This window comes from Phyllostomus discolor, chromosome 3, assembly GCF_004126475.2.
Source record: "Phyllostomus discolor isolate MPI-MPIP mPhyDis1 chromosome 3, mPhyDis1.pri.v3, whole genome shotgun sequence".
NCBI classification, from domain to species: Eukaryota; Metazoa; Chordata; class Mammalia; order Chiroptera; family Phyllostomidae; genus Phyllostomus; species Phyllostomus discolor.
Window position 1 is genome coordinate 166,546,234 of NC_040905.2, and position 19,426 is coordinate 166,565,659.

Genomic DNA, 19,426 nt, shown 5'->3' on the forward strand with positions numbered 1-19,426 from the left:
ATAAGTAAAAAATGTTATCTGGTTGTTTTATTTTTGTATTTCCTTAAGTACTGGTGAAATTCAACCATTATTCATTTTTATTAGACATTTGTCATTCCTTTGAGAATTGAGCTTTGTGGTATTTGCTCATTTATATTAGGTGTTTATTATTTTTCCAAATGATTTATATGAATTCTTCATATTAAAGATATCTGTCCTTTTTTTAACCTTTTTTATTCTAGGAAAAACTTTTGTTTTACATTCAAGTGTCTCAGTGCTATCTTAAAATTGGTCTCAAATTGAGACTCATTAAAGTAAATTCTCTAAGGGTTTTTTGTTATTTATTTATTTTGCCTAAGATCAACCATAAGATAGTGGGGTGGGAGTTGTTTTGTTTTTCTAAGTGAAGGTTTTTTAATAGACTTATTTTTTTAGAGCAGTTCTAGGTTTTCAGAAATATTGGGCAGAAAATACAGAGTTCCCATATGATACTCAACACACGTACGCATACTCAGTTTCTCCTATTATTACCATCTCCATTAAAGTGATACCATCATTACAATTGATAAACATATATATTACATAGTTGTTGTTTAACTATAGTTGTCTCCATTTTCCCACCACCACTTTCCCCTGCCCCACCCACCCTTGCAAGCTGTGTGAATACCAGCCTGTGGGCTATTTACCCCAAGGCTGGAAAACATGACTCTCCTGCATCCTGGTTGGTTTATGGAGGATATAGTCTTGGTTGTCCCAGCTTCAGTGAGAAACCTCTGTGAAAATCCCCATGGTGGGAAGTTTGCTTCCTTAGTCGTACAGGAATTAATGGTACAATTGGCAGCAGCTTCAATTCCATGAACTATGGCACGTGTTGCAAATCTTTCCAGTTTGTATAGTTTATCATGTTTTTAATGTAACAAGTATTTCACTTCTCAAGTCATCAGATCTGTTTACTTTTTCCTATTTTAATTTTTAGTCTATTTTTATAACATCTTTATGGAGATATAATTCATGTACCATGACATTTACCCTTTAAAGTGTACAATTACTTGATTCTTAGCATGTTCACAAAGTTGTGCAACCATCACCACTGTCTAATTGTAGAACGTTTTCTTTACCCCAAAGCGAAATCTCATACCTAGTAACAGTTACTCTCCATTCCCTCTTCTCCCCAGCCCCCGGCAACTACTAATGTATTTTCTGTCTCTGTGGATTGGCCTGTTCTGCATAGTTTATATAAATGGGATCATACAGTATGTGGCCTTTTATGTTTGGCTGTTTTTACTTAACATATTGTTTCCAAGGTTTAGCTATCTTATACTTTATTCTTTTTATTGCTGGATAATATTCCATTTTATGGATATATCACATTTTGTTTATCCATTCATTGGGAGACGGGTATTTGCCTTGTTTCTGGTTTTGTCTATTATGAATAATGCAGTTATCAGCATTCATGTACAAGGTTTGTATGGACATATGTTTTCATTTCTCTTGGATATATACCTTGGAGTAGAACTGCTAGATCAGATGGTACCCCCACTGAACATTTTGAGGAACTGCCAAACTCTTTTCCAAAGCAGCTACATCACTTTACAATCCCACGAGCAACATATGAGAGATCCAATTTATCTATATCATCCCAATGTATGTTATTGTCTGACTTTTATTTTAGACATGCTAGTGGATGTAAAGTGGTATCTCATTGTGGTTTTGATTTGCATTTCTTTAATGACTATTGATGTTGAACATTTTATGTGCCTATTGACCATTTATATTTTCCTTGGAGAAATGTCCAAATCCTTTGTCCATTTTTAGTTGGGCCATTTGCCTCTTTACTGTTGAGTTTTAAGTGTTCTTTATATATCTGGACACAGTTTCTGTTCTCAGATATATGACTCACAAATATTGAGTTAATTTTAGTATGTGGTATGAGATATGGTTCAACTTCATTCTTCTGCATGTGGATATCCAGTTATTTCAGCACCATTTGTTTAAAAGCCTATTCTCCCCCCACCCCCACTGAATTATCTTTGTTCCCTTGTTGAAAATCAGTTGTTCACAAGTGTTAGGATTTATTTCTGGGTTCTCAATTCTTTTCCATTGATCTGCATACCTGTCCTTATACCAGCACCGTACTGTATCAGTTGCTTCTCTGCTATATTGTAAGATTTGAAATCAGAAGTGTGACTCCTTCAAAAGTGTGAGTTCTTTTTCAGTGTTTTGGCTATTCTGGGTCCCTTGGATTTCTCTATGAACTTTAGAATCAGCTTGTCAATTTCTGCAACATAAAAAAAGGCAGCTAGTATTTTTGATAAGGCTCGTGTTGAATCCATAGATTGATTGAGGTGTATTGCTATCCTAACAATATTGTCTTCCATTCCTTGAACATGGATGTCTTTTTATTTGAGACTTCATTAATTTCTTTCAATAATCCATTATCATTTTCAGAGTACAAGTCTTGCACTTTTGTTGATTTTATTCTTGAGTATTTTTTAATGTTGTTATACATGGAATTGTTTTCTTAATCTTTCTTATGTTTACAAAGTACTTCACCATTGAAGAATAAGATAAATGTTCACTCATATTTTTCTTTCACTATTTATAAATTAGTTTCTGTTTTTTTAATCAATATGATATTGATGAAAAACAACATAGAGCTAACCTTGTTTTTCCCCAAGTAGTTAACCATTGTCCCAGTACCATTTATTAAATAAAGTCTTTCTGCTTCTAAGCACATTCAAACACTTTATCATTTTTCTTATTGCATGGACAGTAATGATGATGCTTATAGCCCTGCCACAGTGAAAAAGGTGATCTCTATCCACTTCCCCTGATTTACTTCTCCCTTAACATAACATCTCTGTCTAACATACTATAGATTGCACTTGTTTATCTTACTCGGTGCCTGGCTCCTTCACTTGGATGCAAACTCACTGCTATATCCCTAGCACCTACTACAGGGAAGTGGAGCCTGGGGGGAGGGGGTGGATCACAGAGTGTGTATATTTGTTGAAAGCATGAATGACTGATGTCATGACTTATATGCTACATCCCATCTTCTCCTTACTGCTCACAACAGATCTTTCTGGAGTTTACCTCCACTTTAGGGTACTTTTCGCCATACATTCTCTCTTCTGAGTCCATGTTTCATCCTTCAAACTGTTCATTCTAAATACAAACCCCCTCAATCTGCATCTCCATCCAGCTCTTGGTGCATCTTTCTCCTCCTTTGCAGCCACACTATTGGAGAACTGGACCTAGTTGCTATCTCACTTCCTTATTTTTTGTCACTTTCTGTGCACTCCATTTGGCTTTGACCACTCCACCAAAATATTCTTCTCAAGATCATCAATAGTCATCACTCAAGCCAGTGAGTAACTTTGAGTCTTTTCTTAAAACTATAGTATTTGAGACCACTGATGTCAGCTCTCTGTGCAAGATTTTTTTTTCACTTGCCTTTCATAATCGAGACATCCTGGTTCCCTTCCAGCCTCTCCTGCTCCCCCGGGGTCCCATTGGCGCTTCTTATCTGTGTGCATGTTCATGAGTGTCTAGGCTCCGACTGTGCCCCTCCCCCTTGGACAACTCTCTCTGGGTGATTTCTCAATCTCTCAAGACTTCATTACCACCTGAATACTTGTAACTCACTCCCCACACCTCCAACAAACCCCCTTGCCTACCCAACTTTTTCACTTAGTGTCCAGCAAATTTCACAAGCTCACAGGCTCACAATTAAATTTGACTGTCCCAGAACCTGCCTCACTTCCCCAGCCCACACCTCACCGAAAGCCACCACTGTCTGCTTAGTCATGCAAACCAGGAACGCTGGCATCACACTTTGATTTCTTCCTTTTCCTTATCGCCCACATGCAGTCACTCACCAACACCTAGTCTCGCTCTAAGATATTGAGCTTCCATCTTCTTCTTTCAACTACTGTGTGTGTGTGTGTGTGTGTGTGTGTGTGGTTGTGCTTTTTGAGGGTTTGTGCATACAGTAGTGGCTCCACATTGGTCTCTTGCCTCCAATTTAATCTCTTCTTACACTGAAGCCGGAGGGATCAGTTTAAAATACAAATGTGCTCTTCCTAGTTACCTGTTAAAAGCCTTCCATGGTTAAAGAAATTTTTTTTTTACTCCCATGGATTCCCTAGTATACAAAAGCCTTAATTTGGCATCTGAATCCCTTAGTGATGTGACCTTGCTTTCCCTCCCTCGTGACTTCTCGCTCATCTCATTCCATGCCGTAGCCTCTCCTCTTAAGACCCTGCAGCTCTGAACCCCTTTCATGTACCCCAGACATTCCAGGCTGACTCCACATCCCCTCACATTCTTGTCCCTCTGCCTGCAACTCTCTTTCCATCCTTCCCTGGTCTTCCTTCAGGTCTCAGTTTAGGTGGTGCTTCTGCCATAGAACTTAACCGTACTCTGCTGTAATAAGCTGTTTTTCTGTTTCCCCCACTAGAAACTGTAGTTCTCTAAAAGCAGTGACTATTCCTAGTACCTGGCACATTTCTGGACACATTGTAGCCATTCATCATTATTTGATGAGTGACCAAGCAAATGAATGGACTTTTCATCTACTACCAACATTTCAAAGCATAGCAACTTAACTAGTAAAATTGACAAGTTAAAATACAACTTCAAGGTTGCTTCATCAACTATGATTAATTTAAAGCTCTTCATGCCCAACTCAATCCCCAAGAAAACAGTCACCTGGTCTTCAAGTTTCTTTTTCTTTTTTTCAAATCTGTTTGTTTAACCTTCTTAAATCCATTCATCTCACTCCAGAATTGAGTCATGCTGCCAATGTAATATTGTCTGCAAAGTCCTATAAATTCCTCTGGAAATATTAGTCACTATAATGTTGGAACCTCACTGAAATTCTCTACTCAAATAATATGTCTAATGTACTAGAACTTAGTTTCCTGAATGGACTAGAATAGTACATTAATTTGTTAGAAATCAACTGTCCTAAGATTTTAGGACAATAATACATTCATTCAACCAACATTTGAGTACCTGTTACATTCCTGGTGCTGTGCTAAGCATTAATAATATAGAAAGTCTGTTTAGGTTCAGAGGTTGGAACATGCTACAGATTTATAATGTAATAAAGCAATAGTGAAGAGCATTTTTGCATACACTATTATAGGTATACAGAGAGGAATAAGACCAATCCTTCCAAAAGAGACTTTCACAGAGGAAAGAATATTTAAAGTCCTGAAAGTTTAAGCCAGTGTTTACTGGGGAAAGAGGCAAGAAGAACATCTTGAGAGGAAGGAACAGCATATACAAAGGCCCTGGGGTAGGTCCAGGGGTGGCAGAGAGGTGAACTGGAAAGCAGTAAGTGTAGAGGCAGTTGAGTGACAGGACGTGAGGCTGGAAATGGATGTGGGATACCTATCCCCAGACATTTTTTAGCCAAAGACAAATCCAGGAGTTTCTGTGGCACAAAAGAAAGTAACCAGTAACCCAAACCATCTTTTGAGATCTTCCCGTGTCAATAGAAATCCCTGGAGCATTCAGTTTCCCGAAGATTTGAGCCTATCTGCTGACTGAGGCTCTGATAACTCCTTTAAGGAAGATTCACCATTGGAGAGAAAAGTGAATGCTTTCTGAATGTGTTGTGTGGTCCTGGCATGGGGTTGTATTGGGGTCCTCTCTGTTCCTCATTGCATGTGACGCTGATAACGAACAAAGAGCTATTTTTCTAGGCTCACAGCCTTTGTTCCACCAGGAGCCATGGGTACATACAGTTCTCAGGGTGTCTTCCCCTCATTCGTGTTTTTTCCTTTTTTGTTTTTTTGTTTTGTTTTTTGGTGCTGCCAACATTGTTTTGATCCTAGCTGCTGCTCAGTTTAGAGAATTAATATTGACCTGAGAACTATTCAATTCTCAGACCTTTTGTTCCAAACACCCCTTTCCACTGTTGTTTGTGTGGGTTGTATCTATCTACATTTAACATATTAGAATTTAAAACTGAGGAAAGTTCTAACTATTCATTAACTCTTTTTTTTAAGATTTTATTTATTTATTTTAGACAGAGGGGAAGGGAGGAAGAGAAGGAGAGAAACATCAGTGTGTGGTTGCCTCTCACATGTCCCCCACTGGGGACCTGATCTGGCCCACAACCCAGGCACGTGCCCTGATGGGGAATCAAACCAGCGACCCTTTGGTTCGCAGACTAGTGCTCAATCCACTGAGCCACACCAGCCAGGACAATTCATTAATTCTTAAAAGGAAACAATAAAAATGCATGTTAACATAAGTCAATTTTAACAAAGTAAAAAATGTTTAAATAAAATGTAATTATGAAAAATAATTTTTTATTTTTATTTTCCAAAACAAATACTTTAGAGTGATAAGAGTGCCCTTATTTTATATTTTTTTCAAATTCTTAATTCTCACTCAAAAGAAGACATCTAGATTCTCGTATCAACTGTTGAATTCAGCCTGTGGTGATATCACCGGTCACATAGCACTAGAGAACTCCAGAGACAATGGAAGTGAGAAAGGCAAATAATGTCTTAATACTATTGTGAGAACAGTTGTAACATTGCAGACCTTCTGAGAAGGCCTCAAGGCCTCCTGGTGGTCCCTAGAGCACGGTTGAGATCCTCTGGCTTAGAAGTTTTAAAATACCAAGACAAAGTTGGGGGTTTATAAAAATTAACAGATGGAGTATTAAAGCAAAAGCCAGTGTTCGGAATATTACTTCAGACCTGTAAAGCAAGTGTGACTGCTATATTGATAGGATGAGAAGTTAAGGAAAATGTGATTTATTTGGGCCACTTATTTGCCATTAAAATCAGTTTTGATCAGCATTTAAACATTCAAAATCTCCTTCCCTCACAGAAACACAAACTCTAGTTTTATCTTTTTCTCCCTCCATTTTAACCAGAAAACAGAATGCTAAACAAGCTAGGAAATGAACCCCCAGTTAGGTGACTTCAGAAAAAAGGAAGACCCCTGGGGTTTCATGGTTTCTAGCTCCGTGACCTTGAGCAGGTCATGTTTCGACTCTGTTCCTGGACCTAGAGAAGGGCCTCTCTCTCTCAGACACCCATGGGGATAGTTCCAGATATGGAATATGAGCGCTGGCTTCCAAACTCTAAAGCCCTCCTCAAAAGTGACTTTTAATGATGATTATATTATGATAATAAGCCTGGTCAGGGGACACATAACTGTTCCGTCTTCCTAAGTGAAGAGATTGCCCTCTGTTCTTCCCACATTTGTGGGTCCCAAAGCCCTTTTCCAATAATGTTCTTGCGTGCTACCTATGGGAAGGCCCCAGATGAGTAGTGTGATCTGTGCTGGAGATTCCCAAGACCAAACACAATTACTGAATGCATGTGCTGTCAGGTCACCCCTATACATAAATCTCTAAAGGAGGAGAGACACTGCCAAAAACAGGTTCCAGGGAGAGCATAAACAAGCTTCAATTTCCCTCTCCCCTACCCTCCAAAAAATTCTGTAACATGGTAAGCCAAGAAGAATGATTGCAGCAAAGAGCAAATATAGACGGGGATGGTCCAGGGGCAGCCAAAGCGGTACCCACTGACGTATAAGAAGTAAAGTCACAGCCTTCAGAGAGCATATTGATGGGGATGTATATTTGCCTTGGTTCAGGTTCCCAACACCCTTCTGAAATTGTAGAATGCTGCTTGGACAAAGTTCAGGAGTGGATTATACATCTGACGTAGCCATGACCTAAAAAAGATCCAAAGGGCAGGAAATTTCAGTGGAAAGTCACTGCAAGAAAAAAGCAACCGGAAGTAACTTGGCTAAATTGGGCAGCATGGGTATAAGATTAAACACTGGCATGGTCAGAAATTCCCAGTCCCAAGTTAATAAAACTAGGGTCATGAGAATTCTCCTTAGTTTGCCATCTGTGTTTACCAACCCACCCATCCTCCACCCAGCGGTAAAATAACATTGCTTAGAGGAGGGAAAATAATTCTTTAGCAACAAAACACTTGAATTTCACCTCAAATAAGACCTTTAATTCAAAATCTGGAGAGACATTTCCACTGGAATTTATTCTAGGATATCCTGATTAAAGTCAAGTCGTTTTGAACAAATAACATTGCCAAAACGCAATTTCATCTCCCTTTCCTCATGTATATAAAGCAAAGTTTCTTGCGTTATACTCAAATAATGACTAAAATGTTAATAATAAAGAATAAACATCTTAAAAATGAAATATTAATGTGGTTTTACAATAAGGATTTTCATTTGTCTCTTTTTTTCTTTCTGTCTAGCTTTGAAATCCTCGCCTTCTAAAAAACGGTGCAACTCCATCGCCGCCCTGAAGGCGACCTCACAGGAGGTCGTGTCCTCAGTGAGCCAGGAATGGAAGGATGAGAAGCGAGATCTGCTGACGGAAGGGCAGAGTTTCAGCAGCCTTGACGAAGAAGGTAAAGACATGTAACTTAAAAGAAAGAACGAAAAAGTTCTAGTGGTTCTGTTGTACTTACGCAAGTAATGTAAATTCACGGTAGAAAAATTACAAAATATCTGCTCTAAGAAAGAGTCCATTAAATAATTTTTAAAGGATATTTACAGTATAACACAGTTAATATAAAAGTTTTTAAACACATAAATAATAGAGTACATGGTTTATGGTATAAATAAATTAGAAGATCATAAAACATTCAGAATCAATATCTGTAATCCCACTACCCAAAGGTAACAAATAGGAACATTTTGGTGTTTTTACTACTAGACCTTGTTTTGTGCGTGTATACATATATTTTTTCAAACACATACATACATTATGTACATATAAATACATCCTTGTACATATACACACATGCAATCACAATATAATGAATTGTCTGTTTATTTAGACCCACTAACGAATTTAATCAGTTTTGTGATTTTTTCCTTGCATGTCACATGTACCTACCTTTTATTAGATTTATTTCTCAGATAAAGGTAGAGGTATAGACATCGATACATATTTTGTCTGTCCAATGGTATCTGTTTAAGACTTGGATTTTCTGGGGTTGTTGTTGCTGTGTAGCCCTCACTTCCTGCCTGCCCTCGCTGGCAAGGGCTTCTGGCTCCGTGATGAATAGAAAGGGTGACCAGGCAGCCTTGCCTTGTCCTCATTTTAAAGGGAATGCTTCTAATGTGTCACTGTGGAGAAAGACATTTGCTCTATTTGATACCCACAATCAGGCCAAGGAAGTTCCTTTTGATTCCTAGTTTGCTAAAAACTTTTTATCAGGAATGAGGGTTGAATTTTATCAAATACTTTTCTCTACCCACTAAGTGGATCATTTGGTTTTTGTCTTGTTATCCTAGAAGAGGAAGTGACATTTTAGATTTTTTTAATCAGTATATTCTTTTGGGAATCCCAGCATCGCCTACAAATTTCCTCTACTTCCTATAAAAGATTATAACTCTTCTCGGGGCTTTCTTTTCCTCGGAGTCTTTAGAATAGGGAGTTATTCCTGTTCTCTTCTGGAACACTTATCTGTATGAGCCGTGGTGGATTTCTCTCTTCCTTGTCTTCCTGTAAACCTGCTCTTACCCACAACTGCCCTTGCTCCTCTGTCTGCGTTGATGGCTCCGGCCTCTGGCAGACATCCGCCCTCTCTCCCTAAGCGTTGCTGCCTTGCCATCTCCCTACCACATGCTGGTTTTCTTGTAGTGCACATAAAACACAAGGTGTCTGCAGCCTGGGGAATAGGAAAAGTTTGTTTTAAACTATGTTAGTTCCACTTTCCACTAATTGCTCAATGTGACTTCTAAAGGGAAAGTGGTCGGTCCAGGCGTTGCGCTGGGGAATAAATACACTGCACAGCATCCAGAAAGTGTGAAGACGTGGCGAGTAGTGCACAGGGCGCTTTTTTTCAGATAAACTTTTGGACCCGTTGTTTACATTTAAAGGTACTTCACCTGAAAAGATTTCTGAAAGTTGAAAAAACACCTGTTGAGTGTACTCTTTGAAAATGTTAACATACTATTTTAAAATGAGTTTATTCTGACAATTCTCTGCATCCACAAAGTATGTTACAAAGTTCAGCCTTTTTATAGTGCTCTGTACTTGGAGACTTCCTTTTTCATGTCATACCAAATTGTCACCAAATGTGCCTCTAGTTTTTAATCATTGGTCTTCTGTCATTCTCAGTATATCTTAGTTATGTTAGTTTTCTATCGTTGTGTAACAATCACCAGAAAGTCAGCGGCTTTATGTCACCTCATTTATTAGCTCACAGCTCTGTAAGTCAGAAGACTAGTAAGGCAGACCTCGGTTCTCTGGGCACAGCTGATCAGGGTCTCAGCAGGGCCAAGTTCTCACCAGGAGGAGCTGGAGAAGACTCCACCTCCAGGCTCGTTGTGTTATTGGCAGAATTCACTCCCTTGCCCTTGTACGGCTGAAGTCCCCATTTCTTTGCTATGTGACACCTGAGAGCCACACTCGGGCCCTAGAGGCCATCCACATTCCTTGCCCTGCTGCCCCTCCATCTTCATTCCTAGAATTTCTCCCAGGTCAGTCCCCCTCACACTCTGGGCCTCTGACATCACCATCTCTGACCCGGAGACATAGAATTAAAGGGCTCCTGTGACCAGGCTGGGCCCACCTGGATCATCTCCCCTTGGACTAACTCAGAGTTAACTGATTAGTAACCTTGATTATATCTGCAGAGTTCCTTTTGCCATGTCAGATACCATAATCACAGGAGTAATGGCTCATCGTATTCACAGGTTCCACCCACGCCGAGGCTGTACAAGGCTGCACAAGGCTGCAGGCATTTGGGGATCATCCTAGAATTCTGCCTACCACACTAGGTTAAAAAAAACTGAAGGATACAGGAGCCTGAAGAAACCGTCCTCTGCTTCAAAGATACTCCTACGAGGTTGGGGGTCAGCTTCCCGGGGTTTGGGTGACCTGAGCTCAGGTCACTGGACAGATAGTGTTGTTCTGTGCTCTGCCACTCTGTGAGCCTCTGGTTTACAAGGGCCAGCGGGGAGACCCAAGCCTGCATTAGCCCTCAGCTCAGCCTCATCTGTCTTATACTTGGTGGTAATTCATTGGACTCTGGTGTGTGGTTATTTTTCAGACCCAATTTTCAATGTTACTCAGAGTTTTTATATTTTTCTCTGTTGTTAATGAGAAGGTGGGATCGAGTATGTCAAAGATTGTTAGCCAGCTGTCTCATTAATTTGAAGCTTTTCTAATTTTTGTATGCCGCACACTGATTACTCGTGTTTTTATGTGATTATCGTCTGTTATTCATAAGGACATTTCTATATTTGACCTAAACTGGAGGCAGCGGCACCATCTGACATTTCAGTGTGTGTCCAGTCTCCTAGTCCAGAGCCCGGCCCTTCTGTGGCTTCCTCCTTTTCCTCCATGCCTTGCTCCACCTCTCCATCTGCACCCCTTCAAATCCAAAATCCCAAACCTCACACTCACGTGAGAGTGCCTATGGGGATCAACTTGCACTCACACAAACTTCCTGAAAATACATGAGTTTGAGTCTGTTGTGCCTGTAGCAGAATATCAGAAGCACCTTGCCGTTATATTGTATTTATTATTGTCTGTTTTAGTTTAGTTTGGGGGAATGATTAAAGAGAATCCACAGTCAAGCCTGGTGACACTAGTTACTAATATTGTATTGTGTATTTGAAAGTTGCTAAGAAAGTAGATCTGAAAATTTCCCATCACAAGAAAAAATGTTATAACTATGAGTGGTGATGGATGTTAACTGCTTTTATTGTGTTAATCATTTTGCAGCGTGTACCTATATCAAATCATCATGTTGTATACCTAAAAGCAGAACAATGTTATGTGTCAGTTCTGTCTCAGTAAAATTTAAAAATAAAATATCTACCTGGGTTAAAAAAAAGTGCAGCCTTTAACTGCAGAACTTAAAGTGTAGGATTCATCCACCTATTCTGTCCACATGTTCTCTCTTTTTAGAGAAGCTCTTTTCTGTGTGACTGGTCTTTTAATTAAAGGACTATCTCTGACAGACCAATAATGGATGTAAATTTTCTAAAATTTAGAATAAGGTGATTTAAAACGATCCAGATTCAGCTCTCAAAAAAAAAAAAAAGAAAGGAATCCACACAGAATCTTGAGCATGGGCATCGATCACTGCTCAGCCTTGAATATTCCAATTTCTTCATAAGGGAGGTCTTTTGGATAAGTCTTTTCATAGTCACTTACATATTTAAAAAGATAAATAAGGGTCTTCTCATTTTTAAGAAGGCAGCCTTGCTGTTAAAATATGATGTCAAGAGGAGCTGTGGATAGTGTTCAAAGATACGTGTGGGCTCAGACGTGGCTGAGGCATAGCCAGCCGGCTGTCAGTCTGTGAAGCGTGTGTTTCCTGCTCCTAACAAGGCTGAGCTCTTAGGTCTGAATTTCGAACCACAGATACGTGCATATCCTGGGGAGAGGAAAGCAGGTTCACCGTCTGTTTATACATTTGCCAAATCATCCTTTTAATCTCTGTCGAATTATCTCCTTAAGCTCCTAGGAGCTTTTTATGTCATCTTTTGAAACAGTAAATCACTTCATTAGGTTTTTAAAAGAACGTTCATAACATCGTTTTCATAAGCCATTTTGTAAATTAATGCAATTTTCTTTCTGTTTAACCAGTTGCAAGAAGCTATTTTACATTTCTGCTGCAGTTCAAAGCTCAGTTAATTCATAATTTAATTTGCAGCCCAGAATATGCAGTGAATGCTTTTGACTTGTTTAAGTTATTATAGACAGAAAAGCAGTGTTTATTACTGAGATTCACGAGCGTGTGTGTGTTGCTTTTGTTACCCAGCACTGGGATCCCGACACCGGCCAGACCTGGTGCCTAGCACGCCATCCCTGTTTGAAGCTGCTTCCTTGACAACCACAATTTCATCTTCCTCCTTATATGTCAACGAACATTACCCACACGACAGGACTACGCTTTACTCAAACAGGTAATACTTAGCGCGATCACATTGCCGGTCCAGCTGTTACCACATCAACATCATTACTAGACCAGTATCTCTGAATGAGAACATGCTGTCCCTAACAACCAGGATGTGCCTGTCACCTGCTCTGTGAGTAAGAGAAAAAGAACAAGCTCGATTTTTACTGTGGCAAGAAATGCATCTCAGGGAAGACCCTTCTGATGTTTCACTATAGTTACTCATTATGTTTGGTTCTGTGGAAGAAAACAAATCTTTCATCACTTATATTTTAATAATATTTTAAATTTGTTTTTCAATTACAGTTGATGTGCAATATGACATTAGTTTCAGGTGTACAGTATAGTGATAACATATTTATATACCTTGCAAAGTAGTCACCCCAATAAATCTAGTACCCATCTGATACTATACATAGTTACTAAATATTATTAACTATATTCCCTATGCTGTGCTTTACATCCCAATGTCATTTTTATAACTTCTAATTTGTACTTCTTGATCCCTTCACCTTTCTTACTTTCCCCCAACCCCTCTCTCATCTGGCAACTATCAGTTTGTACTCTGTGTTTATGAATTTGTTTCTGGTGTGTTTGTTCATTTATTTTGCTTTTTAGATTCCACATGTAAGTGAAATCACGGTGTATGTCTTTCTGTAACATTTCACTTAGCACGATACCCTCTAGGTCCATCCATGCTGTCACAAATGACAAGATTTCATTTTTTTGGCTGTGTGAGATATATATATATACATATCTTTGTGAGCCATTCATCTATTAATGGGCACTAGCTGCTTCTATATCTTGGCTATTATAAGTAATGCTGCAATAAACATAGGGATACATATGTCTTTTCCAATTAGGGGTTTTGGAATTCTTCAGATAAATACCCAGCGGTGAAATTGTGGGTCAAATGGCAGTTCTATTTTTAGTTTTTTGAAGGACCTCCATACTGTTGTCCATAGTAGCTGCATCAATTTACAGCCCCACTGACAATGCACCAGGGCTCTTACTTCTTCACATCCTTGCCAGACCTTGTTGTTCTTTCACTTATTGATGATAGCCATTCTGATAGGTATGAAGCAATATCTCCATTAGGTTTCGATTTGCAATTCCCTCATAATTAGTGATGTTGAGCATCTTTTCATATGTCTGTTGGCCCTATCTGTGTCCTCTTTGGAGAAATGTCTACCCAGGTTCTCTGCTCATTTTTAAATACAGTTGTTTTTTTAATTGTTGTATGACTTGCTTAATCCACTTTTGGTATTTACGCATTATGGGATGTATCAATGGCAAACATCTTCTCTCATTCCATAGGTTTTTTCATTTTGTCGATAGTTTCTCTCACTGTGCAAAAACTTTTTAGAACAATCACTCTTGGTTAATATTGCAGAGATAAATGCAAAGATATTTGAATATTATCTTTTCATATGAGTGGCCTTCATGTCTAGGGTGGACAGAATAATGGGCCCACAAAGTTGTTCACATCCTAATCCCCAGAACCTGTGACTCTATTACCTTATATAGCAAAAGGGACTTTGCCAGAGTGATTAAGTTAAAGATCCAGAGATAGGAAGAGTATCCTGAATTACCCAGATATGTCATTGTAATCACAGGGGTATTAAAAGAGGAAGATAGGAAGATTAGCGTCAGAGAAGGAGATGTTAAGCCAGAGCACAGGTGAGAGAAAGTTTGAAAGACACTACAGCTGCTGGCTTTGAAGGTGGAGGAAGGGGCCAGGAGCTAAGGAGTGCAGGCAGAATTTAGAGGCCAAAAAAGGGAAGAAAACTAATTCAACGACTTAGAGCCTCCACTAAGGAACATTAGGACCTGTGAACTGCCAGAGCTATAAGATAATTCATTTTTATTGACTTAAGCCACTGAGTTTATGACCATTTGTTACAGCAGCAACAGGAAACTGTATAGTGATTCTCAAACATTTCATGTGAATTTCAGCATTGAGGTAGGTCACTGAAATTTCATACATAGAAAATTAATTCGTAATTAGACATTTTTTTCCTTTTTAAACAAAATGTTTCCACACACTGTTTCTAGGAATAAAAGATATCTTCACAAAGAGTTCACAACATTGTGGGATTCACTGTTTCCCTTCTCCTGTTTTTATACATGCCATTTGGTAATTAGTTTAAATTTTAGGATGGGCTACTATGAATACAATCTCAATAATTGTCTGTTAAATGTTGAACTAGTTTTTACTGAAATCTAGCTTTCAAGAAGCAGATCAGATTTGTGCAGGTAAAGTGCTTCTTACACTGCAAGTCATTTTCCACCTGCAGACTAGCAGCTGTGTTCACTGAGTATGGCAGATTCATTTTTAATATATGAATATTCGTAGATTTTAGCTTGGTCCTTTGGCAAGGTAAAATTCAGTGGTTAGAGCTTCTGTAGAAATTCTTTTTAGTTGCTGTTTTCTTCTCTCTCAGCTAGACATAGGGTAGTTGACAGCGGTGAGGCAGCCAAAAGTGTCACCCAGTGCCAGGCGAGCCACAAAGCTCAGCTGGGCTTCAGTGTAGGACGCTCTGCTGCAAGGTGACAAAGAAGGCTCGGTCACAAATTACTCCTCTCACCTGAAGTGTGAATGTGGTTCGACTAGCATTCTTCCCTTAGAAGAATTTAAGGTGACTTTATACCTAACACTAATGTATACCTTGACTGTTCAAATTTATATGTAAATTAGTCAAACAAGAGGTTTTTTTTTTTTAATCTACAGTCCAGCTGAACACAGTCCTCACCACCCTTTTGCTTTCAAATGTAAATAGACTCTCCAAGATGGTTGAAACGTCACAGGAAGTTCTTTGCAAAGTCAGAAACAATACTCTTATGAAGCCATGGTGATGATTTACCATTTGCTTGGCTTCTGTTCTCATTATCAGAATATCATTGGGTATGCTATTAAATTATCGACTAGAACTTCAGCACAAAAATTAAAGGGTTCTGTCTGTGTTTGCTTTTGGTGGCAGTGGTTGCAGTTAGGGATCCAGTCTTGGCCAGAGGTATTCAACTCGGGAATTCAGATGACTCCCCCACGGCTGGCACTGCCTCCTGCCGACTCCCAATCCCTGCCCACTGTGTACTCCCTTCCTCTGTACCCTCCTGGGCCATGGTATTAGTCTTGGTACTTGTATTTATGCCAACACTAGTTATCATTTACTTGGAAGTGAAAAATGTCAATGTTATCTACAGTTTTCTCTTTTATTGAAATGAATTGTTTGAAATATGTCTCCTTTGGCATTGTATCTTCAAGTTGCAACTTCACAGCTGTTAGTCCAGGTTGGGTTCAGTTGCAAGAACAAGAAGCAATTCTAGCTTCATCACAGAGGAATTTGACAGAGGGAATTAGGTGCTTACAAAGGCTGTGGAGTGTCTGGGGGAGTGTGCTTGGGCTGGGCTTCCAAAATCACTCCTTAGTACACCACCCAGCTGGCCCGCCTGCAGCCCTGCATTCTCCACCATGAGGAAGTGGGTGCCCTGCTAACAGAATGCAAGTCCAAGGAAAGTATTTTGGGGAACCCAGAATGTTTTCAATATAAGCTAACATTTTATTTTTTTTAGAGAGGGAAAGGGAGGGAGAAAGGAGAAAGAGAGGGAAAGAAACATCAACGTGTAGTTGCCTCTCACACACCCCCCAGTGGGGACCTGGCCCACATCCCAGGTCTCTGCCCAAGACCAGGGCATTGAACCAGCAGCCCTGTGGTTCACAGGCTAGGACTCAGTCCACTGAGCCACACCAGCCAGGGCTAAGCTAACATTTTAAAATCAAGCAGTTTCACAAAAATACCCAGATTCTTTTTGAAAAACCACCAGCTTTGGCACCACTTAGCTCCACTGCATCTTGAGGGTTCTCAGCTAGAGGAGAGAAGCATGCACCACTCCCCCACAACCCCTCAAGTCACCACCCTCTGCTCCATTCCTCCCTGCTCTTGCTGCCTTTGGGCATTTTAGCTTTATGCCTTGATGTAGAAGAGAAGCCAGAGACAGGAGATCTTAACTGCTGCCTTAGGGAAATCATGTGGAAAGGGTGCAAAACAGATACAACGGTGCCCAAGAACCCTCAGGAGAAATGATGGCATGCCAACTCCCTAGCCCCAATTTCCTATTTTTCCCACTAACCACACCCAACCTTAACTATTCAACAGAGAGACCTTACAGTAAACCGAATTGTCCACTAGTACTCACGTGAAGGCAGGGGGGATGGAGAGTTCCTGAAGCGAGTGAGGTCAAGGCCATCCTCGAAGAGGATTATGGGAAGGCTGGTGTGGATGCTGTTGAACGAGAAGGTGAGGAAGAAGAAGAATTCTAAAGTTAAAATGTCACAATGGTGCTGCTTTTACAGGGAAGCTTATTCTGTTTTAAACATTGAAAAGTTGAGGTCTAATCAGTTAATTTGTAGGTAGCGATGTATACTCCTATACGGTTCCTATACGGTTCCTATACGGTTTCTATCATATTCTCCTTGACAGCCCTCCTAGACTTAGTGGTGTGTCTTGAGGCAGTAAACACACAGTATTCCAAACCCCATCTGGCCTACTAAGTTTTAAAACCTAATTCCAATAGTCTGGAAAGATAGGGTGTTGAATATTGATGTTAAAATTCACGTCTGGGTTTTTCTCTTTCTCTATGAATCTTATTTTCTGTTAAGGCCAGGTGGTCTGTTTTCCCTTTTTAACATCACACACACTATATATATATATATATATGCACTTAAGCAGGAAACACTTCAACTAATGATTGTCATTCTGTCAGTCTTTTAGAGCCCTTAATTTTGAAAGATGTTGATTAGTGCCTGGGTATCTCCCCACTGAACTCATCTGCTGCGGTGGGAAACTGCTGTCACTCAGAATTATTCCTTTTTTCAAAGGATTATTCTTTGTTACCTCAAAAACTCTGATAGCAACCCATTCTTTTTTTTTTTTTTTTTTTTTGCATGTACTCCAAAAATTGACTAGGAAGCAAACAAAAAATAGCATCATTTTAAAAGTGTATATGACTGAACCTGATGATTGGGAGTACATACTTTCAGGCTTCACTGTCCACTTCTGTGTGAGAGTGTGCAGTTCATACAAATGAAGAGAAACTGTTGTGAGTGCATGCTTCCCAGTCAAATGGTGGGATTTAAATTCTGAATTTGTGGTCGCTGAATTTTCTTTCTTAGTAAAAACTCTGTTCTTTTTAAAGGAGGTCCATACATTGAGCACTGAAAAAATGCAGAGACAACTGTGTTTTATCTCAAAGTTAGAACAATTTAATGTTGTGGAAATTGGTTACACTCATGAATATTAATTCTTCTCGTGATTTCCTGCACAGTTGGTAGCAAAGCTGAAGCTCCGATTATGCATAAGAATTGAAAGCCCTGCTGCATTCCAAAATATTTATACTTTCACATCACAGATGCCTTTACCAGCATCACCATTCTGTTCAGTCTCTTGTTTTGCTAGTGGCTATTTCTAAGAGTTGGTTCTTCCCCGAGTTATTTGGAACAATGCAAGAAGGGCAAATATGTCAGAGGAGAAGTCACTGGTCACTTGCACATAGAGGACGGCTGGCAAGGGCTCTCTTACTGATGAGTGCAGCATTACAGGTCTCAGAGGCTGATCCAGTGGATCGGACCTGGGTTCCGTGCCCCTTTCCTCTTGCCAAGAGAGTATTATAAACCTAGGAGAGGATTGAACAGTGGCCTCTAGCCACAAGCCCCTCCCCACAAACTGCTTACCACTCAAATGTAAGGACACACAAGTTGAGCCGTCCCCAAGAAGGATAGAAACCCATTATCTTACAGATTTATGTAAAATATAAGGAAAGAGAAATGCAGAGATATGCATGGTGTGACGTATCCAAGGTCACATAACCTGCTAATAAGATTTAAACTGGAACACAGGTCTCTGGGGCCCAAGGCTCACGTTCTTTCCACTGTACCTCTCTTTCCTCATGGCCCCCAGTACCTCCAGCCCTGTCTTTGTGGGTATGAGACACAGAAAGCTGATTGGTTGTGGGGGGTTTTCCTAACGTGAATTCTAGCCCTGTGTTTGAGCTATTTTTCACTGTTTAATAACTGAAGTATTTCCAGTAGGCCAAGTGGTGGGCTTATGTCATTGTCTACCTATGGTGTTTATTCTAGAAGTCATTGGCTAAGTTTCCTTATTAAAAACATCATAGCTGTGGGAAATTTTTTACCATAATACTAGTCATAATTCAAACCCTTAATAATTATTTAGCAATAATAACAACTACAAGAATAGCTAATCTTCGGATCATATCAAGAGTCTGTGTTAAGTTCCTTCCATGCACGAAGGCACCTAATTCTCACAGCAATTCTCCCGTAAAGTCATTATATTGATTTTCTCCAGCTGATAGGCGAAGGATGCTGTACAACGTTAGGTAACTTTCCTGAGGTCAGATGGCTAAAAGGTAGGTCCAGGATTTCTGCCTGCAGCGCTGATGTAGAATCTAATGCTCAGGCCTCAGCTCCTCAGCGGCTGCCTTCAGCTATATTGTGACAC

General features: G+C 39.7%; 1 protein-coding gene across 2 annotated transcripts in view; it reads left to right on the top strand.

Annotated features, from left to right (window-relative positions):
• The window catches only part of PIP5K1B (phosphatidylinositol-4-phosphate 5-kinase type 1 beta), a 323,321-nt gene that overhangs the window by 232,957 nt on the left and 70,938 nt on the right, over positions 1-19,426 (top strand). For both annotated transcript variants that reach the window (XM_028508340.2, XM_036021727.1), the window contains exons 12-13: positions 8,241-8,396; positions 12,774-12,918. In XM_028508340.2, the coding sequence (XP_028364141.1) occupies positions 8,241-8,396; positions 12,774-12,918 (301 nt within the window). The remainder of the gene's footprint in view (positions 1-8,240; positions 8,397-12,773; positions 12,919-19,426) is intronic.